Consider the following 26,620-nt stretch of genomic DNA (forward strand, 5'->3'; position numbering starts at 1 on the left):
AATTGGGGTCTGCAGTTGACATGTCAGTAACTGCTAGTAGTATCCTTGATAGAACTGTATTTCACAAGCTTCTGTAAAGTATACGGAACAGAAAACAATTCTTTATGTCTCAGTTTTCTTTGTTAGCCATGCTATTGTCAGTTTATTTTCGATCCATGAGTTTGACTGTCCTTCTGGTATATTTAGCTCTTCTTTTTACTGTTAAATACAATCCATATAAGATGGATAGAATATTACTACTCTGAAAAAAAAAAAAAAACTTCCTAAGAAATGCCATGCAGTGGCGGATCCAGAACTTTTCATAAAAGGGGGGGGGGGCTTCAGTTATGCTTCAGTGATTCCCTATATAATCAACCAAATTTTTCCAACGACAGGGGGATCCGCCTATGCCATGTCTGGAAAATAATTTCTGTGGCAGATACTCCGCTGCGCGGGCGCTGGAAAAAAATCAGAGAAAGGAGTAAACCGTAGCGTTACATTTGCATTAGATGTGTAGTTGTGCATGTAACTGGAATATATTTTTTTATATTCGTCAAAAAGCTCTCAAGCGCTTATGTTTGTATTGTTATAAGAAAGTAAACCGAATCAAAATAAAACTTTCGCTATTAGTATTTACATCACTGTCCTTTATGGTTTACTCTTATATGGAAGAAGACGTTGGTGATTAGGTGTATCAGCAGGTAAACCGGAAGTAAAAGGTGCATATCCGCCATTGATAAATTCAGGTAAACACAATAAAAAATATAATTTTGTAACTTGCAAAGACTATATTCAGTGACTGAGGCTGACACATTAACTACTCAAATATATTGTTTTGTAAGTTTGTCATCATGCACGCGGAAGTATAATTCACGACAGCAACACACTACAATTTCTATAAAAATTGATAACTTTGACCACAGTAAAGGATACCTTTCATAAAACTCAATGTAGTACTTAGTGACTAGTACAGCTTGATTTTATCATTTAGTCAAGCCGAATAAATGTGTCCTTTCTTAATTTAATCTAGATTAACATGCTCATTATGAGTCATAAAGAATACCATTTCTGAAATCAGCTGTAGCAATATCGGTAATATGGTATTTAATAAAATTACAATGTCTTGCAATCGATCATCATTGCCAATTACCTATCCTAGAGTGTCTGCCTATACATATTGCATTCATTCATTTTTTTTTTTTTTAATACAGTGTATTACAACAAGTTATAATTACACTTTACAAATTCACCAAGTTTTTGTGTATTCAGTGTTATTTACCTTTCATTTTTTTTCCAGAGATGGGTCTGATTACTTCCTATATGTAATTATTAAATACAATGTCTTAAAGTAATTAAATTAATGAATAAGTTGACAGTAATCGTGATTACATCTGATTACAATGAAGTTTAAAATAACCACTTTGAATGACATTGTATAAAGGTTAAAAAAAATAAAAAAGTACACCATTTTGTTGGTATCTAATAACACGCACATATTTCTTAACATGTGTAACTTTAACAAAACTATTTTTATCACAAGTTATAAATTTGATTAAATATGAATAATAAAAATGTGCATTTAAGACATGAAACATGTATATTGATGATATAAAATGCAATTTAAAAATAATTAGAATGTTAATAACTTAATAATTAATAGGAATTACCAGGTATTTTCAAAAGTAAATGATTAAATTAAATAACATATAATCAGATTTGATTACAATAATTACTTGAAAATAGATAATCAATTACAGCTGATTAATGATTGCAATTACACCAAGTCTGATTTTGACACCAACTTCAAAGTTTTATGTAGGGATAAAAATAAATAACCCTAAAAAAGCGGGATGATCCACTTTTCATACAACCACAAAATTTTGCTGCTGTATAATGGAATGGTGCTGTCATCAAAACAATACTTACAAATACTTTTTATAATAAAATTGAGAATGGAAATGGGGAATGTGTCAAAGAGACAACAACCCGACCAAATAAAAAACAACAGCAGAGGGTCACCAACAGGTCTTCAATGTAGCGAGAAATTCCCGCACCCGGAGGCTTTTCAATGAGTTCTGTAATATTCTGAATCCTAACATGTATAATTTAAGGGTATGGAATTTATACTCTTCTGAAGTGACATATTTTGAAAACAAAATTAATATTTGCCCACCTCAAATGAAATCACATGTTATTTTATCATTTCTTTTAAATATTTCCGAAAATATTTTGCAACATTTTCGTCTTTGAATTTCTTTACTATTAAATGAAAAATTGCTATTTCATCGACTTGGTAAAAATTTAATATTGCTGACGACGAAAGTGTCTGAAAGCGAGTAACCTAAACAACAGGGCGACTAGATTGGGCTTTTGATGGTCATGAGGTTGGCCGGGAAAGCAACTTTGTCGCCCAAGTCACATGGTAGGGTGAGCCCTGTGATAAATCATCCAATTTCATTATAACAAATGTGCATATGCAATGTATAAAACTATAGTATTAATGAATGGGTGTTTTTATAATGGCCCTGTTATATGTCCAAGGTCTGTAATAATGGTCAATGCACATTTCCTAATACATTTATTCACCAACAGAACAAGAGTGTATGTGTTGCTGCCAACTTGATGTACTCTCTACTCTTTAAATGACAGTTTAGTTGTGAAAAAAATAATTTGTACTTCACCATAAATAAAGCTTTTTATATACCAAATAACCAAGAAATTAAATTGACAGAAGTTATGTGTTGAAAAAACAGGATGAACAGTGATCTCTATGTATGGTTCCTCTAATGTTGGTTACTGGTCCCTAAATTAAATAAAATACAAAAAAGTCTTGTGATTATATTATTTTCAAAACATAATTAAATTTAATAAAACATTAACAGTATTAAATTTGAACATTTTTGGTTTGAAAATGTCATCTATTCCTGTGAGGATTCAAATTTCTTCTTTAACTGAAAAAATGTTAATGTTTACAGTTCCACCAGTTACAGAAGCACCACAAAGATTATTAAATGGGTTTGTTTCCTGTCGATTTTTAACTGCTAACATATTAGAGTTGACACTGTGGAGTTGGGAATCAGGTGTACCTCTCAACTGTAATATCAGTTATTTTACAGAATAAAATTATGATGACTTTTTTTTTTCAAGGCGATTTGTTTTGAAAATCGGTTGCCATGTTAAATTTATTATATTTGATATTAACACTGTTTTTCTGTAATGGCCCTGTATTAATGCCCAGTTTGCCTTTATTAAGCCCAGTTAGGGTTTTTAATAAACAGTCATTTTTGGCAATAATGTACTTAGTTGGTTAATAAAATGTAATTAAGATTGTTAGTGACTCCTCAAAGTATTCCACTAAAATTAATATTTGAGAAAATACGTATATTGTTTGATTGTGAATAAGAAATTATTCAAAGTTGTATTCAGAGTCATTCTGATGAATGAACTTCAAAATGCTTAATCATTATTAATGTTTCAGTTTGTAGCTTAAAATATTTGTATTTACACCTAAAGTGTATGCTAAAAAGTGAAAACACCAAAAAGTTAACATTTTATTTTGATTCATTTAAATCTAGATGAGTCAAGAATATAATGACAGATGTATACATACATGTACTGTAACATTCTTTTCAGCAGTCAATTTAAGGTGGTACCTAACACTACAGGGAGATAACTCTGTAAAATCAGCTAAACGTTTTAATTACGTTGTGTTGTAAAGGGAATATTAAGGTTCTCAATGATCAAAATTGTTGTTTGTCAAACTGCTATATAACCAGTGTAATTTTTCTGACAAAACGGTTGGTTCAAAATTTTTGAAATTTTTATATACTTGTTAAAGGGTCAAAGTAAATACTTTGTCAAAATTTTATGAAAATTAAACGAGCCAAATTAATTTTAGTGAAAGTGTTGGGTACCACCTTAATTGGTTGACAAAGCTATTTTTTGGTCAGAAAAAAGATGTATTAGTTTTATCATTTTTTGTAGGATAAACTACTACATTACAATAGAATATTTGGAATAAATCCATGCATAAAATTATGCAATGTAATCAAATAATAAAACATTTTTTTTTTGTATTTCAGATAAAGGTAGAATTCTGATGAGAACAAACTTACTTATTTTTCCTGTGGACAAAAGATGTACAAATTATGTAGACAAGTTTATAATATTTTTTAAGGAAGATATGTTCAAAGATCAACAATTAGGTCATCTGACACCACATGACAACATTAAGTAAACACCTGGAGCAATAATAGACAATAAATAAGTGAGAAAACATTATAGGTTATAATTGATTTACAGCTTAATCACACCTTTCTGTATTATGTGATGATTCTTTTATTGTGTACAGATTTAACTTGGCATTTATGTTGATGCAATAAAAAAATTCTAGTATATATATATACATAAGTTGATATCAGTGAAATCATCAAAATGAGTGTTTCTTCATTGCCATCTGCAGCTAGTGGATCTAGTAATAGGAGTACATCTATTTCCACTAACATGTCATTATCACCAGGTTTAGCACCTTACAAGACTCTTTCACCAAGCAGTTCACTTGTTGCCCTTTCTAAAGTTGAGGATGATGAATTAAGAGGGAAAAAGTCAGATGAACTTGTGAGAATTATTCGCAGATTAGAATCTGAAAGTAGATCTTTAGTTGCTGAACATAGTTGCATAATAAAAGATGTGAATAGACGTTTGCAGATATATATGCTTGAAATCAGAGGTTTAAAAGACATAAATCAAAAGTTACAGGATGACAACCAAGAGTTAAGGGACTTGTGTTGTTTTCTTGATGATGACCGCCAACGCAGTCGTAAACTAGCCAGAGAATGGCAGAGATTTGGACGATACACATCAAGTGTGATGAGAAGTGAAGTTTCAACGTATCAGCAAAAACTGGCTGATCTAGAAAGCAAACAGGAAGAGTTGGTGTTAGAAAACTCTGAATTGAAAGAGCTATGTTTATATTTAGATCAGGAGAGACTGCGATATAACTCCAACTTAAGAGATGATGGTGATGGTAGTAGTAATAGCACAACTGCTGGACTAGAAGATAATGGTGTGATAATGAATGGTACAGGCTCAGATGTACCTACACCTACAGAACAAAGACCAAATCAAGGTTTGTTTGCACAATTAAGTTTTTTTTGATAAAGATAAATAATGGCAGCTGATAATCATCTTGTTGAGATTGAGTCAAAAGTTTAGATGATGAATGAAAACCTTCAAAAAATTTTAAAAATACAATTTTTAAAATATACTGAGACTCACCAAAATTTTACATCTTGTTATTTTTTTTTTATTACTGATAGTTAATTTTACACATTCTTTTAGATTTGAAATGTAACAGGATAAAATAGAATAAAGTAGAAAAATCTTGAAAATAGATCATTCCACAATTGGTTAAAAAGGCTTACAAAAATTGAAAAAAAAATTATCTGTGAAATCATGTTGTTATTTTATATCAGAACTTGCTGTTAAGTCTGCTATTTAATTTTGTTAACATTTATTATTTTTCTATTTTTTATTACCAGTATTATAATTATATTTCAAATAAAGTTTTTGTAGTATAATATTTAATATAATTTATATGTTAAGACAACACCAGGCAATATATCCAACAGCTGGAGGAACAAGTTAGAAATCTCGAGGAAGAGAAGAAACAATTGGCTCAGGTTAGTTTTAAACAAATAAAATATACAAGATAATTGATTCATTTACAAACGGAAGAATTACATATTTATATATTTTCTTAAAATAAAACATAAGTACATATGTATAACATCTAATTTACTATGTTAGCTGAGTGAACACAATATATATAGATTTTACCACTGCATAGAGTGTGATACAATATTTATCTGATTGAGACAGTTAAATTTTCAAATTTAAAACGCAAGGCTTGCCAAGCGTTTTAAATTTTTGAAAATTTTACTGTCGAGAGTGGATAAATATTGTATTACACGGGATTTGGTGGTGGAATCTCTTTCTCTAATGATTTCAAACAATATGCAAGCAAACTTATTCCTTCTTTTTTAATGATCTGCAAAAAATGTGTTCTTTTTATGTGACGTCATCAGCCATGGTCGCCTTTTTTCATGCCGTCACAAAAGGAGATTCAGAGGAAGCAAGAAAATTTGAGGTCATAAACAGATTTTAACCAATAAAGAACTGAGATCAAACAAACCACACTTTGATTAAATTTTTTTATACAATGGGTGCAGATAGGGATAAATTAACAAAGAATTAAAGAAACATTTATAAAAGTTAGATACATGTAATGCAAAATGATGGATTTTGATAATTTAGGAGGAAGTTTATCAGGAGTTGGACTTTTTTAAGGATAAATAGAAAAATCAATGCAGGATATCCAACAAAATTTAATGACAATTTAATATGGTGCAAATAACAATAAAAGCTTCATTTAACTATGAATGATTGACATGAATGAATAACCCTCTCATTGCATTAGCAGTGCAACAGAAAAAGTGAAAGGATGTTTACTGGTACTCCATGAAGAGAATGGAAAATTATACTGATGCACAAGTCAAACAGCTGTAAACCAAAAGTAAAATATAAAGAGAAAAATAGAGTTGTCTCCCATTTTGCAGATACACGTTTTGCATAAATTTGATAAAATATAAAAGTCCAATGCATAAAGTAAAGATGTTAATCTCTTGTTTTAGAAATCTGAACGTAATGCAGCAGATGGGTACAGACCTCCAGTTGATAGAAAAGGTCCAAGACAAAAGTTAGAAAATGTATGTAAATTGTAGAAATTTATGTTTACCATAAGTTAACATTAAGATGGGGATATATTTTCAAAGTAACAGGTATATTTCGAACATGCTTTATGTGAAATTTTCATGGGTTTAGTATAATGGAAAATTGCTAAAGATACTGAATGTCTCACCACTTTAAAAGATATCCCAGTTTTAGTTTTAATCGAATATAAAAACACACTTTGTCTGTAAAACCAAACATACACACCTAATATTCTTAAGAAATGAACAGAAACACTTGCCCTCTGTTGGTTGTTAATATTTTTGCATCAGATTGTGATATTGGTTGCGACTTATTATTTCATTTTGACATAGACACATGTTGGATTTGTGTGAATCTATTTATTTTAATGCATCTTTCCACATGAAAAAATGGCCTCTTGCAAGATTATATGATCTTTAATAGATTTTTTTTTCTATAGAAAAACCTGTCATTCTGTAAATGGTAATATTTTCTTTATTCAGAGATCTGCTCCAGTTGGTAATAATGATGACAATTATAGTGGTAGGAAGTCCGCAACACCCACACCAAGGGGAGATAATACAAGTCCATCAAAACCTGAAGCTGTAGTTCATGCAATGAAGGTTTGTTAAACATATAGATTTTTACTTGGCATGATAGCTGTTCGAATCATGTCTATAGATTTGTATTGAATTCAGAAATTGTCAGACAATTTAATAGCACTTTTATACAGTGATTATGCTTATGAATATCAATTCAATTTAATGATTTTTTAAATCTCAAAATTAGGAAAACTGTATCTGATAACTTTTAACAATCGATAACGGTTTTACATTTTTATGGCAACACACTCACATGTTTAGCAACTAGAAAGGTATTTTTGGATGTTTAATGTTAGGATCATATGTTTAGCTCATAGATGAATCCCTTCAAGTAGCTGTCAAGAAAAGGAACAATATCAAAGTGCTGTTTCTTTTTCAAAGGATTAGATACCTAAATAGCTAGGAAATATCTTTTCATATATACCACCTAATATCCTGTTGTTTTTCAGTATGCATTAAAAAATTGAAAAGAAACACTTAAGTAGTGCACACTACATGAGATCAAACGAACCATCAACATCCGACTCAATATAAAAAAAAATATCTGAGCAAACAAAGACAAAATAACAAAGAACTTGGTACAGACACATGGTATATTAGGCACTGCAGTATTACAAGGTCAAAAACCTCCCTTTTGCCAATCTAGAAAATATGTCATAATTAACAATTTAACACACAATAAAAACAACCTGCACAGCAGTCCAGCTAACAAGAGTCTAATCTTCATTTTGGAATAAATTTGATAAGTTCATTTAAAACATTGACCATCCATGTATTTAATTGTTATTTTGTTAACAGGTGTTAGAGGTTCATGAGAATCTAGAGAGACCCAAAGTAGATGTTGGTGGAGAAAACCTGGATGATACAGAAAAAGCAATAGTCAGAGAGATGTGCAATGTATGTATTATTGCTTTAATATTGAAGATACAGTATTAGTAAATTTATTCAATGCTTCATCCAAAGTTGCATAAGACATTGGAGCCTATAATAATCAAATTGGGAAAAAAGGGTCAAAATGAGATTACTATTTTGACGACATCTTTCAGTCAGATATGACGATGATACATAAAAACAGATAACAGGAATTAAAATAAAAATACTAAGCAGTGTAACATACCACATCAAGCACTAACACTCCTCCTTATAAAAACAGACAATAATGAACAACACTTTGTCAAGATAATGCTACATGGTACCACTGACAATTTGATATTTGTCCTATATCTAGACCATATGACCACTTCTTTTAACAAAGCAATAAAAAAAATATACTTAAATAGGTACATGTAAGCAGAGTCAAAATTAAATGTGTATGATACTACAGAAAGGTAGATACATAAGGCAGCAAGAATCCTAGTGCAAATATTTAATAACCAGTATAGAAAAGTTGTGTCCTATGAAATATGTTACATACTATGCATTTTAATTATAATTCTTTGGATACCTATTTTTTGTGGAAATCCTTGGTATAGGTGAACAGTGAAATCATTGGTATAGGTGAACAGTGAAATCATTGGTATAGGTGAACAGTGAAATCATTGGTATAGGTGAACAGTGAAATCATTGGTATAGTTGAACAGTGAATTTAAATGTTCAACCAAGTACAAACTGTCTATAGGATTGTATTCTGACTTTGGCAAAAGTCCAAGATTGTTAATAATCTTCTCATATTAAATGTGTAGCAGAGATTTGACTCTATGCTTGAAATGTGTATCATTATTGGAAAGTAGTAAAAGGCAAAGACTTTCAACTTTTATTCAAAGTTCATCCTTATTTCAAAATATTGAACTGTATTCTTCTATAGTGCAACAAGATATCCAGAAAATGTGCTATACAAGTCTCCATTGCTGTAAATAGAATAACTGCCATGTGACTTAATTGCAACTTTGTCTCCTTTCTGCAGATTTAATATAATATTATTTGCAGCCATCTCATGAGATGACCCTTTCATCCATACACTTTGTTGTTTGGTATTATTGTGTGAAAGATAAACTGCCAGAATTTGTCCACCCTCATTCATGACTGTATAAGAAAACTGATAAACTCCAGCAACAGGGGCAGCAAAAATACCAGTAGTTGGGTTATAACCATTCCCATTATTGGTGACAACTCTGTCAAACTTAATAACATCATTGCCACCAAGGGCTTGACTTTTTGTCAAAACCGACGAAAAGGCTGGAATATTTTTTCTACTAGGACACTGACAGCCATTACCTAAAATGAATAAGAATAAAATTATAATAACTAGAATTATTGAAGAAGTCTAAAATGGCTAAAATTGAAATCCTTTGTATCAAAAAAATGTGAGTGCATGTTCAGTCTTTCTGTTTCTATGTACCTAGAGAAAGAGTCACTGTTGTCAAGTTTAACTGTAAATTCAAAAATAATTGCGATTTTGTGATTTTAGACTAAAATGTGATTTTAATTTTTGCGATATTGTGAAAAATTCTGTTTAATTCATATAAAAAAATCAAAATGTGAGTTAAAATTATTGCAATTATAACCCTGTCGTATTTTTTCCAATAATGAAAACAAGGCAATAATTTCTGAATTTACAGTATCTGTTAATTGTAAAAGGGGAAACAACTCTATCAGAAATAAAATAGGATAAAGATAGAAAATATACATTCAAGAAACAAAAAGTGTTACAAAACAGTTAAGGGAAATAATTTTATACTAATCACACAATATTTTAACAGTCTCAGTGATAACAAATTCATCAACTATCTTATTTCATTTTTTCAAAGCAGACAACTTAGGTATCATGTGTAACTATTTTAAATCAACTACACAAACAATTAATTATTAGCCGTTAATTTTGTTACATCATTTTGAGTAGCAAGTTTAAGCGAGAAAAAAAAATATTTAAGAAACTAAGTATGTGTATGAAACTTACCTGGACTTTTTTGCTTCATTGCCATTTCAAGGAGATCACTTAGGAGAGAACACTCTGAAAATACAAACCATTAATATTTCTTTATTACACTCACAAAACGTAAAAAATATAAACAAAATAATTAGAATCTTTTCTTTTTCTTTTTACAATTCAACATGTAATAACTAAAAGATTTTATTGTAAACAATTCCAAGCAAAGGCTTACATCCATGTAAATAGTTTGTTTAGGAAGAAATACATTTGTAAATTATATCTTATAAACTAATAAATAGTACAATTATTTTACTTAATTTTGTGTTACAAGATCCCATGACCATTTCTGTAAACCCCAATAGTATCAGTACAGAGGTGAAGTATGTCAGCTGCATTGTGATAAGTGACGCAGGACAAACTAAATATTTTCAGTGCTGTTACTCTTTTATACATTGATAGAGATGCCTGACTTGTTGAAAACAAGCCATTAAAGGAAATTGGATATGGTAAATGAGTTTTTATCATGCACTATAACATGACAGATGTTTTGATTTATGTCATTTAATCAAATTTTTGTTTATCTTTTTTAAAATGTTTAGATCTGGTCATGCAATTTCCCTCAATTGACCATTGTTTTACTAGAATAAGTTAAAGAGATTGAAAAAGATCAATTGACCCGTATTGACAACTTGGAATAGTAGTAAATACTGTAAATTCAGAAATTATTGCGTGCATTTTATTATTATTGCGATTTTATTATTTAAGACTATAATGCGATTTTAATTTTTGCGACATGAAAAAAAAATCTCAAAATGCGAGTTTAAGTTATTGCAATTATAACCCTGACGCATTTTTCGCAATAATAAAAACATCGCAATAATTTCTGAATTTATAGTACTGAAAAAAAACTACAAGGGGAGGTTTATACCACCTAAAACATTTGTATGGCTCATTAGAATAATAGGGTCTGAAGACAAGATAAAAATCCCAAGCATTTTCTGCCACTGTCAGCTGAAACTACCTTCTTTAATAAAGATTACATAATTCATGCATTATTAAACCTGAAGACGATAGGGCACTATGCAATCAGAAATTAGCTCCCCTATAACTATATTATGTTATAACTTATAGGGAATGAATTAATGTTTATGAGAAAAGATCTTTCACCAATAATTTAAGGTGGTACCTAAAACTACAGGGAGATAACTCTGTAAAATCAGCTAAACGTTTTAATTACATTGTGTTGTAAAGGGAATAATAAGCTTCTGAAAGATCAAAATTGGTGTTTGTCAAACTGCTATATAACCAGTGTAAATTTTCTGACAAAACGGTTGGTTCAAAATTTTTGAAATTTTTATATTTTTGTTAAAGGGTCAAAGCAAATACTTTGTCAAAATTTTATCAAAATTAAACGAGCCAAATTAATTTTAGTGAAAGTGTTAGGTACCACCTTAAGACTCCCTTGTCCATGTATTTCGGTGAATGTATTTAATATATAACATTCATTGATAATCAAAATATTTAAAACTTAAAATAGGCCAGATATTTTATTGTGTCTACTTTTGTTATTTTATTTAGGTTGTGTGGAGGAAACTTGGTGATGCCAATCCAGAAAAAGGTTCAGCTAATTTGTATGAAAATATCCCAGCTCGACAGTCAACTCAATCTTCAACTCAGCCTTCTTCATCGAAACAGCGATCAGTCTCTCAACCCATTCTATCACGTCAGCAGGTGCAATCTCCACCCATGCCTCATCAATCAGGAAGATATTACAATAGTCAGCAATCTGCTCAACAACAACCGAACCATCTATCATACAGTCATAACCATCCAACTGCTTCAAATTCTACTGGTCATCTTGGTCCTTACCATGAAGAACCAATGAGTTCTGACATTGCACCAGGAATAACACACACAGTTCATTCACAGAACCTACCACCTCATCATCAGTACAGATCTCCACCCCCACCACCTGTCAATCATAACAGTAAACGCCCTCCACCTCCCCCTGCTAATTACCATTACCAGGAAAGACCCCCACCCCCACCAGTTTCTCATCAGAACTATGAAAATATCCCACCACCTCTTCCACAGAAACCAAGTTCATTTGGTCAGCAGAATTATCATGATAGGCCATTGAGATCTGATCGAGTGTCAACAACATCAATGTCTGATCCAAGAAAGCCAGTCGATCCAAGAGAAATGGCACACAATTACAACGAACAAAGAAGTCGTCGAGATCAACGAGATGTAAACATCACTCAAAGATCTATTCCTGTGAATCGTGAAAGAAGCAGAGAAAGAATTCTAGATTATCCACCCGAAACTTCAAGGTCATGGGATCAAGGAAGACGACCTCAAGACTATCCTAGAGACCCAAGGCAAAGTCATACTTCACTTGGATCCTACCACTAAGTGTCAAAAACTAAATAGAAATTATCATTTTTATTTCTATGTTCACCAGTCCAGGAATCTAGTTTTGTTCTATAAAGTCCCTTTGACAAGCATTTTGACTGCAATTCCACTATCAGGGATAATTATTTTGAAATCACATCATCAGGTATAAAGAATGGCCTTTTGACATTGGAAACATTACTATTGGTGCTATTATATTTGATAAAATGCATTTATTCTTGTTAGATCTCTGCTTGCATTTAGCATTTTATAAACAAATTTATGAATGTTAGCGTTATTGATTTACCCACAATTTTTTTTGCTTGCATTTAAAAGTGAATTTTATCATAAATTTGAGATGTAAAATTGCACCAATTATGCTCTCAATAAAATAATATTTAATTTTTGTCACCATTTTGCAGAATTAATTACAAATTTTATTTATATCAAGTAAACATTACTAAATAACAAGGGACTGTAAAATGAGGACTGGCAAATTACATGCTAGCGGTAAATGAAAAATGTTCAAAATCTAACGTGAAATGAAAATATACACTGAAATAGTTACTTTGGTTTAAGTGTTTTTCCAGTGAATAACTATTACGGTAATTATCTTTTGTGCTTTTCCAATGAATAAGTATTAATTTAAGATTTTGCATTTATCTGTATTTGGGATTTTGTGTTGTTGGATTACTGTCTCATTGACATATACTTCACATCTTTTATTTATAGAAAATATTGAAGATTACTTTTTTTTAGGGTTTCTACTTATAGAAATTTATCCCTAATGAATAAGTAATCAAAGATCTTAGATATTTTAAATTGAGATGTAAAAGTAATCATTCATGGTACAAATACACTGTTATATAATTTTTTTTTTTCATATTGAAGGTAGCTTTATAATATACACTCACATTGTAAAGACTGTAAACCAAAAACATAATATTATAGGGCATATTTTTTGTGAACACTGCCAAAACTAATGTCATCAATGCAATCATATCTTTCATCTAACATTTCACATGTATTTTTGAAGTGAGGTCTCATTATTATACATTTACATATAATTTATTGAATAATGTGTAGTTTACTTATTGAACTACATTGCATATTTAGTCAAAACATCTGTGCATTTTTTCTCAAATATTTTTTTATTAGGACCATTCATTTCATCATATTACCATCACTATTGTTTTCAGAGCTACTTTAAATTACAAATGTTTATTTGAAGTTCAAAAAAAGTTTTTAACAACTAACAAAAACAAAGTAGTTTTATTTGTTATTTTGAATGTGTACTTTAAGTAGATGTCAAAATTATTTCTGTTGTGATTTTTGTACAGTATATATTTTATGATTTTTAATATTTCAACTGTTTAAAGTAACAGCTATTTGTTACTCTGTAAATATGTACAGAACTTTATTTATTTATTAGATTTTGACATACACATTGAAGGTATACTTTTACTTTTGAAGTATTGTTTGTGAAATAGGAAAAATAAGATTTTTACTGTGAATTTTCTTATTATGTCAATAGAAATCATTGGACTTTTTCATAGGCTGATTTTGATTTGGACAGCATCACATAATTTCTACCTTACATTTTACTCTTTTACTAATTATGAAGACTTTTCCAATTTCCATTTTTGATGTTCCTTGCACATACAACTCATTACAGGGAGGTAATTTAATTTCTATTGGAAAATAAATAAATTTGGTTTCCCCCTTTTCAAAAGGAAATTTTCATCCACAGTTATAGTTTGTTAAGTTCTGGCGTCAGAATAATTTTTGCAATAATATTAATGTGCTTAAGATAACAACTAAAATTATTGAACTTCATCCATTAGATTATTTTTTTTAGTCTTTTTCATCAGTTTTACTTTGAAAGCTCTGGGATTAATATATGAATTTTTTAGACCAAGGAAATATTAAGCATACACTTGTATCATATATGGAATGACTAATATTTTTTCTGTCTATGAAGAAATAAAATAAAAAATTTGGTACACACTGAATAACCCTCGTAGTTGGTTATTTTAAAGTCCGCACCACATTTTTTTATGTTTATTTTGTATAGACAGAAAAAATGTTTCAGTCATTCCTTATTATTCAATTTAAAATTCCATTTCAAGCCAGAATAAATCATGAAAAAACAATGATGATGTCACGGTCACATGACAAAATTATGTCTATGAGCTGATAGACAATACACTGTCAGCCAATCAGAAGACGTGTTACATCCAAAATTAAATTATAAACCAATGTCTTCTCATCAGGAGTGTTCAGATTTGTTTTAAAGACATGATTTATATTACAAGTTTGAGGTCATCATTCAGTTGTGTGTTTTAACATAAGTGTACTGAATTTAATAATGATTTAGTTTTGTTGTCACTATTTGAATGATCAACTTTTGTTTCATTACCACATGTTAATCCTTCAATTGTCATTGTTATAGTGATATTATATATATTTCAAATGGAAGTACTAGATCTCGAATTAACTTATCTTCGTTTGGAGTGTTAATCTGATTTGTTTTTGCAAAATGGTTATACATTGCTTGTTAGATCATAGATGGTGCTATAGTACATTAAACATTAGTTTATTATTGTTCTTATTTATTATACTGGCCTTACAATTAATTTCTCCATAATTTTAAGTGTGTATTTGTCCTGTTACCTATCCACTCACATCCTACTTATGTAGATACTGAGTATTCTAGGGTTTTCATTTTCCTTAAATTTGAGGAAAAATTGTATTTTCAAGGATATTTGATTTTTTTTTTTGTTTAGCCACAAGCCTATGAAATATTTGTTCTTAGTTGAACATAAAAATTTGGGGTACACCTTCACCCATAAAATCAACAAAAATTAGTATCCCACGAAATGATCATGGATCCACAGATGTCTTTTTACTTGATCTTTCATAGGATTTCATAATTTTCCTAGCATCACAACAGATGTCGTAAATATAAGTTTTTGAAATTGAAATATGCTTAGTTTCATGATATTCCATGGAGGGTAGACAAAATTATTAATATCTAAAAACTTGAACCTCACAGATTGTACCTAAATGTTGACATGACTGTGTTGATCCTAAACTCCCTCGAAAATTGTAAACTCACAAGTTTGGTACAATATGGTACACATGATGACAAACAATCTTACCCAGTACCAACATTTCTGGACCACTATTATGGAATGCTGGAAGACAATTGCTACAGACAAGAATTTGAATTGGATTATTTAGTTCTTATTGGTGCCTCCAACTTCCAACTATATACGACAGTATTCTTCCAGTGGCTAAGATTACCTTAGTTGACCTCATGTTAGCTATATAGTGAGCGCATTGTAACACTGTATTTTTAATTGTGTGTTCATTCATTTCCTTTTTATACGACCGCAAAAAAAATTTGCATTCGTATAATGGTATGATGTCGTCTGCCTTGTCGTCCGAAGACACATTTGGTGTCCGGACAATAACTTTAGTTTAAGTGATGGATCTCTATGAAATTTTATAAAAAGGTTCAATACCTCAAAAGGAAGGTTGAGATTGATTTTGGGGATGATGGTTCAAACCGTTTTGGAACTAGGGGCCCAAAAGGGGCCAAAACAAGTATTTTTCTACTTTCAGGATATCAACTTGTGTAATAGTATTTCAATTGCTCTGAAATTGTACCACAATGTTTAATACCACAGGTAAAAGGTTTGGATTGATTTTGGGGGTTATGGTCCCAAAGGTTTAGGAATTACAGGCCAAAAAGGGAGCCCAAAATAAGCAATTTCAATAACTTGTGTTTAAGTGTATGAATCTCTCTGAAATTATACCACACGTTTCCATACCATGAAGTGATAGTTAGTATTGACTTTGGGGGGTAATGGCTCAAAATGCTTTGGAACTAGGGGTAAAAAAAGGAAAAAAATAGTTTTTTGGTCAATGGACAATTAAGACAATTTAAAACCAGTGTAAGGGAGGTAACTCAAAAATATTTAACATGCAATGTTTGGTATGTTCAGATTTACCTCCCTAACACTACTTGTAAATTATGTATTAAAGAAATGTCAGGTTTTGGACTAATTGCAAAAAAAAGGGGGTGGTAGTAGTTTTTTCCCCCCAATTTCTCAAACTCCAAATTTTTGAAAAGTTTGAAGAAGAAATTTTCAATTGCACAATCTTGCGCAATAGATTTGTAAGATCTTGACATTTGTTTTGTGTCAGAAACTCATATTATGTCAAAAAATTTGATCACAATCCAAATGTAGAGCTGTATCAAGCTTGAATATTGTGTCCATACTTGCCCCAACTGTTCAGGGTTCAACCTCTGCGGTCGTACAAAGCTGCGCCCTGAGGAGCACCTGGTTCAAGTTAGTACTGATCTGCACTGTGTTAGTTTTTTCATGGCTTTTTTTACAGAATATAGTCCAGATTTGAAAACTGGTTTAACCTCAAACTAATTTGTTTCTGTACCTAGTCTTGCTCTCTGTATCCTTTGGTGTTTGTTTTTATTGTACAATATATATATATTTATGATGAAATTCCGAAAATTCTACTACATAAGTTACATCACTGGGAATTAACCTTGAAGAATAAAATATTTAAAAACAAGGATCTAGATCAAAATTTTCACAAGGCCATGTCCAAGAAGTAAAACAATAATGTGTAACTGTATTTCCCCAACACTATCATGATACTCAGCTCTACAGAAGATACTGTGTTGCAGTCCTTATGGTGAAATATCAACCCTAAAGATTTAAATTTTATCATTTGAAAAAAAAAATTGTTTTCAAGAAGTACAAAATTTTGGTCAGCGACCAACTTTTAGTAAGATGATGCGTTCCTACCCAAAATGTATAGATTGATAGGTTAATGTCAATAAGAGCAACCCAATGACACACATAACAAGAAGATGATGATGGGTAGCTGTTTAGCATCATGGATACCTAATTAGCATCCAGCGGTACACTAAATGCATATTTAGATAGAGAAATATTGTAATAAAAATATGAATATGAAACCTTCATTGTACTACTCCTACACGCTGATCTGGACTTTTAATATGCTACTTCACAAGGTAACCAACAATCTGTAAGAAGACATATCACCATACCTGGACACATTATTCTTATTCTGTGCCAACCATTATTTGCCCTCAACCTAATCTATAGGTCATCATAAAGTTGTGTGGTAATAAGTCACTCAATATCCTTGTTTTGAATTTGATAGAGGTAACACTTGATTGAATGAGGTCAGAGTGACTAACTTTTGTGGGACGCTGTTTTTCTCCCCAACATGAATCCTTATTCTAAGCAAAAAGAATGAACAACACACTGTCCTGGCTTTGCTTGCAAGGCATATTTTGAGGACGATTATTGCACTCACGACTCTAGAAATCAATCAATGGAAATTCTAGATTGAGTGTTCGTAGCACAAAGTTTGTACACAAGTATGGAGTTAAGTTTTATGACTAAGACACAAGAACTCGGAGGTAATAAATAATAATACATAAATACAGGATCTAGTACCAAAAGTATTGGAGAGTGGAACAAACCGCACAAACAACCACCACTTCTGATTGAAAAGACTTGCAAACATGTTTAGTTAGTATAAAATATAGGTCAGAATGATCTTCTTTTTGAGGGTGTTGCTGCACTACCGAAATATGAATTCTTCAACCAAGTCATATGATTGAAGATCACCTATCAACTGGTATCTGGCCTTGTGGACATAACCATTTTGAATAAGATTGCTGTACTCCGAAACAGAAATCAACCAATCAATTTATCAGATTTTGAATTTCAAGCACACATTGTGTACTCCCAAGACTGAATCAAGTTTGACTGTAAGCCCTGAATTTAAAAGTAAACTTGAATGAATATTAATAAATTTGTTACTCAAATCTATTATAGACTTAAGACTACTTAGAGATAGAAAAAGGTCGATTGAAGGCTGCATGTGTGTTTACCTAAAGATGCTTTTTGGTTAAATTTGTCATAGGATAGCCGTCTCACTGATGCATATTTCACCTCTCCTTTAATCCACATAATTTAGCAAAAAAAATAATTAATAACTATGAATTGTATGGTCAGTATCTCCTAGATGCTTCTGCATACCACAATATATTTTCTGTATAAATTTTTGAAAAATAGACAGAAACAGAAACAACACTTTTGATAATGGCTTTGAAATCAAACAGTAACTATGTTATTGGAGTACCAATACTACAACACATCAATGCAAATAAAATGAAAAATAATTTATTTTAAACAATTCATTATGGTAAAAATAATTGAATTCATATCAAATTTTCAAAGAGAAAAATACTAAAATAAAATCAATTTATCACTGAAAAATAACAGAATTATCAACAACAAATCACAGTACATTCTTACAAATCATAAACAGACAAGAAGTTCAATACGATGTAGAAGTTGGCAGTTAGTTTCACGTAAATGCTGATCCAAGTGACTTTCTCCTCGACGGTTTAACCTTCCTTGGTCTGGGTGTAGGTGGTAGTTTATTTTGAGCACTGCTTTTGACCTTTGACACCAACATGTAAATAAGCCAGGCTATCACCATGGCACCCGATGTACTTCCAGCTCCTATCCCAGCAGCCTTCAGTAATTGTTCAGTTGTTGCCTTTGGATTGCTTCTGATGATTTCTCTCCTTGTACCATTTACCATACAGTAACATGAAACTCTGCCCATCTGAGCAGCCTCAAGCTGAAAAAAACAAGTTGAATATAAGTACTTTTTTTGTCCATATTTTGAGAGAAAGAATGCATTTAATGACATTTATACACCAACACCAATGTTATGTCTATTATTTTACCCTTAATATATAGCATGTAAAGTTGAGTTAATATCTCTTTCTGCATTATTCAAAACCCAATTTGTAAAAGAAGCTTTACTATTAACATAATACCAATATTGAATAAACAGCTTTCCAATCTCATTCCTAATTTTAATCAGAGGGATTTTGTCACATTTTCCCTTCATCTCAAGGTCACATTAGAAATTATTATCAAAGGGCTGTAACTCTTATATTGAGCCAACAGATGACTCATGTCCTATCAAAACTAGAGTAAGTCTTTTAATGCTAATTATGCTTGACTGTTTACAGTTTCTGATTATCAAATATAGTTTTTTTTCAAATAACAGAGTTATTGTCAAAATTGACAAAGCAAATCTTCTTTAGACAATAATTCCTCAATTTTATAGTTTTAGTCATATTGTCTTGTATGTTGATCTTGTACAGGTCACCATTTTTGTAGTTTGTGTGTGTCTTTGTATTTACATTACTCTAGATTTGCTGAACAATATTCCATACTTACTGCTTGAGCAGCAGCTACAAAAAAAATAACCAATACAAATATAAAAAAAAAATTAAAAATATATAGTTATAAATAAATTATCTGTATTGTTTGTCATAGTTACTGGTGATCAAGTTAGTCTCAAGGGAAGAAATATCATAACACAAAATGTTAATGCATTTACATGAGTCGATTTATTGTTAATTGTTTGCCTTGGACTTTTTTAATTTGGATTTACGTTAAAGTATGATGTTAGGAATACAAATTGAGAATCTAAGTCAAATCGGTAATTATTAATTTGTCAGCTAATGTTCAGTTAATATGTTATCTTGCTACGTTTTCCTATTTACAATTCTGACTAATTTACACGGAATAGTTACTATGTTAAGCAGTGACAATACTTACTCATTTGATTGCAGCTACCTGAGAAAATAAAAAAACCCAACATATTAATAAAACATATATATCATATACATTTAACCATGAATCAATTCAAGATGATACCTTTAATAATATTACATAAAGTAAAAATGGTATGTACATTTTCATTAATACAAAAAGACATACCATGAGTCAGAATATTTGAAGTCCTAGTGCATGAAGTAATACTTTACAAAAAAATTATTTCTCTTAAAAGACACTAAACTTACTCCAAACCAACAAGTTCCTTTACAATTTCGTTTGAATTGATTTTCAAGTCATTTGTATGTTCCAAATGGTTTTACAAAAATCTACTTATGTTAACATTTGAAAAAAAAAAATCGAAAATGTCTGTCCATAGGACAGGTATATATATATATATATCCAGGAAACAACATTTTGAGTAAATGTCTAAAATTAAGATTCCATTTATCTCTGTAGTACATACATAGATGGTCTATGTCAAAAATACTTAGAACACAATTTCGTCCAAAATTCACAGTGTGACCAAAACTGTATTGTATGCCTTTATATCTTGGATGAAATAGATGTACTGTTATACTCAGTAAAGGGGTGCAGTATCAGATTTTCTCTCATAGAAAAGGGATAGAAAAAATCATTTCAGTACAGAAACGTAGTTTCACAAAAAAGTAGTTTTGAAATAACTTTCGTTTGAACCAGCTTCATTTATATCTCTGCTTTGTCAATCAACAACGAGTTGAACATTCAATCTTGTTAAAAAGTTTACTAATTTTACCAAACAACTAACATGTTCAATTGAAAAAAAGATCATCTTATTTGAACAATTTAAAAAAGAAAGAAACATAAATCTATACATTGTATTTTACGCTATAATATAGGAAGGGAATATGAAAGGCATTAGAGCATACTGAGGTATATAATATGGGAAAATGCTGAGGTAATGTCATACAGAAATATGTTTACAGAAAGGGACATAATACGAGGTGTGAGCAAATGGTATAGTGAGGATTTGCAACAAGGATATGCTTAGTCTTATATATCAAAGAAGTAATTATACTTACAGTATGGGATAAGGAATCAGTGGGATTGTGATTATAGGCCAGCATGAAGGATACTCAAAGTGTGTGGCAAAGAAACATAGTGCTTGTAATTACAGGCCAAAATATAATAAAAATAAAAGGTTTGTAAATAGAAGGTAGACGGGAAAGATGTGTTAATAGGAATAATAGGAAATACATTGACAGGAAAACCTGTGATGAGAGAAAGACACACACTGCAAAACAAAAGCAAAATGAGAAATATTGTGATGAGAGAAAGACACACACTGCAAAACAAAAGCAGAATGAGAAGCATTGCGATGAGAGAAAGACACTCAATTCAAACCAACAGCAGAATGAGAAACGTTGTGTGGAGGATGAAACACTGCAGGTATGTGAAATTTACAAAGTGTTTCATACAATCAAATTGTTAAACTTGTCAGACATTTTACTGAACTGCTCCTTTTATTTTCCCACTTTGCACAACTAGCATTGGTGACTTGACTGGCTCTTTCACACGAGTTTGGTAAAAATGTCTGACCAGTTAATGGAAAACCCCATAAATGAGGTGTGAATCCCACACAAGCAGAAATTATGTTACCAATCTAATTATAGGTTTAACAACAAGCTTTGCAATATTAAGCATTGTTTTGGAAGATTTACCTAGCGGTACTATGGTAGTTATATAATAGATTACTGCTTGATTTGTACCTTGTGCGCCTTTCATAGTTTTGGCATTGATGGTTGATACCTTTGTCTTTCTGATGTTAGTTAATATTGTTACAAACGCATTTTTTGTGTTGGCTGTGGCTGCTGTCTTGATTATTTGGCTACTAGTTCTTGCTGCTAAAGTGGTTGCTTTTCCATTTGCTGTTGTAACTACCTGGATTGGATTGCCATTGGTGGTTGGTAATCCTATCTTTGTTGTTTTTTCATTGGTTTTTGCTAAAGTGGTTATTTTGTCGCCTGCCGTTGTAACTGCGGTTGCTGCTATATTTGAATTTGCATTGGTACCTGTTGTGGCTGCTCCTTTCAGTGTCTTATTACCGGTAAAATTTCCTGCCATTGTAGTATTGGTTGATGGTGATGCTGTAGCTTTTGTTTTGGTTTTTACTTTGGCTGCTGCTGTGGTTGTTTTAGTAATGTCTGTTGTTGCTGCTGTTTGGGGATTGTTTGTTTGGGCTATTCCCTGTATTGTCTTATTACTATTTGAAGCTTCTAAATTTTTAGTATTTGTTGTTGCTGCCTTTGTTGTTTTGGTATTGTTTGTTTTTGCAGCTACCTTTGTAGTTTTCAAACTACTAACAGTTGTAGTAATAGTTGTCTCCATGCTAGTTGTAGTTGCTACTGTTGAGGTGAAGGTTGTAGTTGTTACTACAAAAACATTCACATCTAACAGAATTTGTCTATAGAAATTATTGAAAGTGAAATAAAACATTGTTACAAACAATCAGGAAGAATTATATTGATTGATTACACCTCCTTGTATATTTTTTCAGCAACGATAGACAAGAAATCTTCAGAAAAGAATTCAAAAGAAAAAGGAAATTAACATCATATCAAATAATTAATCATATATTTGCTTCCACCATTAGTATAAATAAGTATTAATTAGTTACAAATATTAAAGAGAACAGGTATAATTAGTTTTGATTGTATTTAACGTTTGAATTATACATGTATAAGTTAAGTATATATGCTGATATATTGATATCCAGAATCTGATATAAAATTACAATTGAGTACACATGAGGATTGTTGTAAATGCTGGAGAGCATAGTTGTGGAGTAAATAGATAAACATTTCAAGCTTTATAATTGAGTTTGATAAAAAGAGAGTATTTTTTTATATTTATACAAACCAAATATTATCTAAAGTCAACAGAATACAAATCCGCTTATGATATGTGACTCTCAATTGAGCTGCATAGCTGTCAATCAGTCTTACTTCCCTTACAAGGGAAATAAGCTTCTTTAAATGATAATTTAAGAGCAAAATAAATGATTCTATAAATGCGTGTCTGGACTTTGCTCTACTAGTATATGGTTTTATAAGCTTATATGAAGGGTTGATTAAGAAAGGAAATACATCAGACGTAATTTAAAAATGGTTTCTCTACATAATCTGAAATTCTTACCCAGTGATTGTGTAACGTTTAACTGATAACATCTTGGTTCTTCTGACGGACTGAAATGTATAAAAAGATGTTCAATATTCATTTTGCAAGCAAGTAGATTTCACAGATCCTAAAGATAAAACTTAAACTATTCATATTCACATGCAGACTTCTTGTACGTTCAGGTATTTCACATCCAATTTTTTATGGAAATATTCTGTATAAAGCACAAAGGTGTCAGTATTCACCTCAAAAACTAACAAAACCTTTGAATAGACTTATTAAGAAGGGATATAGTTACGATACTGTTGTCAGGTCATTAAAGATTGCATATTTTGGCGTTAATATTGATTCACTTATAGGGTCTTTGCATCGGAACTAAACACATTTATTCAAAAACCAGTTGTTGGCATGACACGGGTTATGTTCTTCTCATATATGTTATGATGGTATGATACTAAACCCCTAACGGGAAGGATTGTGCCTGATGTTCATATGATGAAATCATAATCTTTCAGTCAGTTAAATTGAAGTCTGGAGCTGGCATGTCAGTTAACTGCTAGTAGTCTGTTGTTATTTATGTAATATTGTCATTTCGTTTATTTTCTTTGGTTACATCTTCTGACATCAGACTCGGACTTCTCTTGAACTGAATTTTAATGTGCGTATTGTTATGCGTTTACTTTTCTACATTGGCTAGAGGTATAGGGGGAGGGTTGAGATCTCACAAACATGTTTAATCCTGCCGCATTTTTGCGCCTGTCCCAATTCAGGAGCCTCTGGCCTTTGTTAGTCTTGTATTATTTTAATTTTAGTTTCTTGTGTACAATTTGGAAATAAGTATGGCGTTCATTATCACTGAACTAGTATATATTTGTTTAGGGGCCAGCTGAAGGACGCCTCCGGGTGCGGGAATTTTTCGCTACATTGAAGACCTGTTGGTGACCTTCTGCTGTTGTTTTATTCTATGGTCGGGTTGTTGTCTCCTTGGCACATTCCCCATTTCCATTCTCAATTTTATATATTACTTATTGGTCATCAAATGTACACTATCAAAGCACTCAAACGTGAATTCAAACTCAAAAGTCATCCATTCTTGGATTTTATATCAACAGGTATTAAACAAATCAGGCATTTACAGTTTGAATTAATCACTTAAAACTGAACAATTGGTGAAAAGTATTGCAATAAATTAAGCCAATCACTAAAATCTAATACATCATTGCAATACATGCAGATAATAATCTGTTTTACAAACTTTGATGACCAAAAAGACATTAATTGTATTCAAGGTCAAGGAACAGTAACGTGGCTTTGTTACATATGGTAAAATTTTATTTTCGCATACATCATTGGCTTGTTGAACTTTAACTAAAAAAGAATAAAAATCAATGCCTTTATCTCTTTCCGTATCTGAAATTATGTGATAATTAGTAAAGAGAGCACTTAGCTTCAACAAAAATGTTTTTTAAATTGATCTTAAGGTCACCAAATCTCAAATCGTAAATCCATAGAGTTTTCTAAAAAAAATATATATATGGTAAGCGACTTTGTTTTGGTCTATTGGCCACTCTATTATCTAGTTGGAAGTGAAAAACGTCAAACCTCGACATTGTACTACCTACAACATGATGATGCTGCACTTATTTCAATTTGTTGTGGTTTCAGATGATAAAGAGATGTATTATTTTTTTTTCAATTTCAAGCTAAAGTTCAACAAGCCAATTTATTTTACTAAAATCTAGGACTTCATTAAATAAGGAGATGTGGCATGATTGCCAATGGGACAACATCTATCCACCAAATTCAAATGAAGTTGATGCTACATTTACTATAACTTGACCTTAAAGAAGAAGGTCAGTTACTGAATAGTATTTAAATCTGTAAAAAAACTTTGATTTAAATATAAACAAGTCAGAACGAAGAATTTCTGTTTGCAAATAAATCAGACATGATTTTAATGTCCTACCTGAGATTAATTTGAATGCAAACTTCATGGATACCCATTTCAGTACTATTTGGATGAATAACAACGTCTGTTTGACAGGTGCTATCTACTGTAGATAATATGGTCTCCAGAGGATGAACATCTTGTATTGTTGTTCTTAGTGTATCTTTGGATAAAGTAGGACTGTAAACAGAAATAAATAAGAAACAAACTATTCATTAAAAGCTATTAGATATCATCTTTAAGGTTAAAAAGAATATAAATTTACAATGTTAATGAGATTATATCAAAATATCTTTGAATTCTTAAGAAATTTTTGAATAAACCTGATTCAAATAATAATTATTCTATCAAACTTAGAAATTATTTTTAAGTAAAGCAGGTGTCTGGCAGGATAAGAACACCTTATTGCATTTTGTCATTGGATTGAAATAAAACTGATACCATTTTCCGTTTGAGTTTTTTGTTGTTTCCATAGGTAGATGACAATCCTGGTCCACTTTACACCCAAATATACTCTCTGGTTTAAATGTTTTCTCAGTAAATCCTGGCAAAGTCTATGTTAAAAAAATAAATATTTAAACATTTTTCGATAAAATAATAAATACATTCTTATAGATTCAGTCGTCTTTGAGAAATAACCAATGCTCAAGAGCAGAGCTTTATAAGAACTAAGACCGTTGTACCTCCAATATTCAAAGTCAAAGGAACTTAGAAATAACTTGTGCAATTAATCAAGATTCGCTACATAATTTACATTAATGTCATCTGTAGTTCCAAACTTTATATTAGTGATATATAAGAATAAAGATATATGGCTTGATTGCCAATGAAACTATGCACTATTCACCGGAAATGTAGGTCACATACGGCTCCTACCAATAAGCAAACACCCTACTCTATAGTAAGCCACAATAGACCCTGTGGTATTTTACAAAAAAGAAACAATATATTTTCAAAATGAAAATTAATGGCCTGATTAATTCTGAAACAATAAACAAAAACCATATATTTGACAGGCAGCAACACATGACATCTACTGAATATACCGCGCTCCAAACTTAGTACAGTCACATACAGTCACACATGACAACTGCTGAATATACCGCGCTCCAAACGTAGTACAGTCACATACAGTCACACATGACATCTACTGAATATACCGCGCTCCAAACTTAGGACAGTCACATAATGTCACACATAACAACTGCTGAATATA

At 31.0% G+C, this 26,620-nt stretch overlaps 3 protein-coding genes across 4 annotated transcripts in view; 1 reads left to right on the forward strand and 2 right to left on the reverse strand.

The window, feature by feature from the left end:
* Window positions 1–687: 687 nt before the first annotated feature.
* Window positions 688–15,194, forward strand: LOC143067313 (coiled-coil domain-containing protein 85C-like). 2 transcript variants are annotated; one of them, XM_076240464.1, is made up of 7 exons: window positions 688–725; window positions 4,062–5,107; window positions 5,584–5,660; window positions 6,672–6,746; window positions 7,233–7,352; window positions 8,130–8,228; window positions 11,779–15,194. In XM_076240464.1, exons 2-7 carry the CDS (start codon window positions 4,414–4,416, stop codon window positions 12,613–12,615), a joined length of 1,902 nt encoding a protein of 633 aa, XP_076096579.1. In that variant the 5' UTR covers window positions 688–725; window positions 4,062–4,413; the 3' UTR covers window positions 12,616–15,194. The 2 variants fall into 2 exon arrangements, with proteins under 2 accessions (XP_076096579.1, XP_076096580.1); XM_076240465.1 differs by lacking the exon at window positions 688–725 and adding an exon at window positions 752–816.
* On the reverse strand, window positions 9,073–10,604 carry LOC143067314 (complement C1q-like protein 3). The gene is made up of 3 exons (XM_076240466.1): window positions 10,514–10,604; window positions 10,228–10,281; window positions 9,073–9,545 (listed from the first exon to the last, which is right to left on the reverse strand). Exons 1-3 carry the CDS (start codon window positions 10,593–10,595, stop codon window positions 9,130–9,132), a joined length of 552 nt encoding a protein of 183 aa, XP_076096581.1. The 5' UTR covers window positions 10,596–10,604; the 3' UTR covers window positions 9,073–9,129.
* A 3,632-nt stretch (window positions 15,195–18,826) lies between the features above and the next one.
* Window positions 18,827–26,620, reverse strand: part of LOC143066223 (uncharacterized) — a 74,868-nt gene continuing 67,074 nt past the window's right edge. The window contains exons 68-74 of the mRNA XM_076239221.1: window positions 25,846–25,958; window positions 25,423–25,584; window positions 23,475–23,524; window positions 22,049–22,711; window positions 20,304–20,321; window positions 19,920–19,933; window positions 18,827–19,308 (exon numbers count right to left, since the gene is read on the reverse strand). Coding sequence (XP_076095336.1) covers window positions 19,030–19,308; window positions 19,920–19,933; window positions 20,304–20,321; window positions 22,049–22,711; window positions 23,475–23,524; window positions 25,423–25,584; window positions 25,846–25,958 — 1,299 coding nt within the window. The 3' untranslated portion in view covers window positions 18,827–19,029. The remainder of the gene's footprint in view (window positions 19,309–19,919; window positions 19,934–20,303; window positions 20,322–22,048; window positions 22,712–23,474; window positions 23,525–25,422; window positions 25,585–25,845; window positions 25,959–26,620) is intronic.

Source organism: Mytilus galloprovincialis, chromosome 3 (genome assembly GCF_965363235.1).
Source record: "Mytilus galloprovincialis chromosome 3, xbMytGall1.hap1.1, whole genome shotgun sequence".
NCBI classification, from domain to species: domain Eukaryota; kingdom Metazoa; phylum Mollusca; class Bivalvia; order Mytilida; family Mytilidae; genus Mytilus; species Mytilus galloprovincialis.

What these genes read in the sequence shown, in the direction of transcription:
- LOC143067313 (XM_076240464.1), top strand. Translation starts at nt 4,414, where the DNA reads ATGAGTGTTTCTTCATTGCCATCTGCAGCTAGTGGATCTAGTAATAGG. An exon ending in AGAACAAAGACCAAATCAAG is followed by an intron (nt 5,108 to 5,583) that starts GTTTGTTTGCAC and finishes TTATATGTTAAG; the next exon opens with ACAACACCAGGCAATATATC. An exon ending in CTGTAGTTCATGCAATGAAG is followed by an intron (nt 7,353 to 8,129) that starts GTTTGTTAAACA and finishes TTTTGTTAACAG; the next exon opens with GTGTTAGAGGTTCATGAGAA.
- LOC143067314 (XM_076240466.1), bottom strand. Translation starts at nt 10,595, where the DNA reads ATGCAGCTGACATACTTCACCTCTGTACTGATACTATTGGGGTTTACA. An exon ending in ATCTTGTAACACAAAATTAA is followed by an intron (nt 10,282 to 10,513) that starts GTAAAATAATTG and finishes TTGTATTTTCAG; the next exon opens with AGTGTTCTCTCCTAAGTGAT. An exon ending in AATGAAGCAAAAAAGTCCAG is followed by an intron (nt 9,546 to 10,227) that starts GTAAGTTTCATA and finishes TATTCATTTTAG; the next exon opens with GTAATGGCTGTCAGTGTCCT.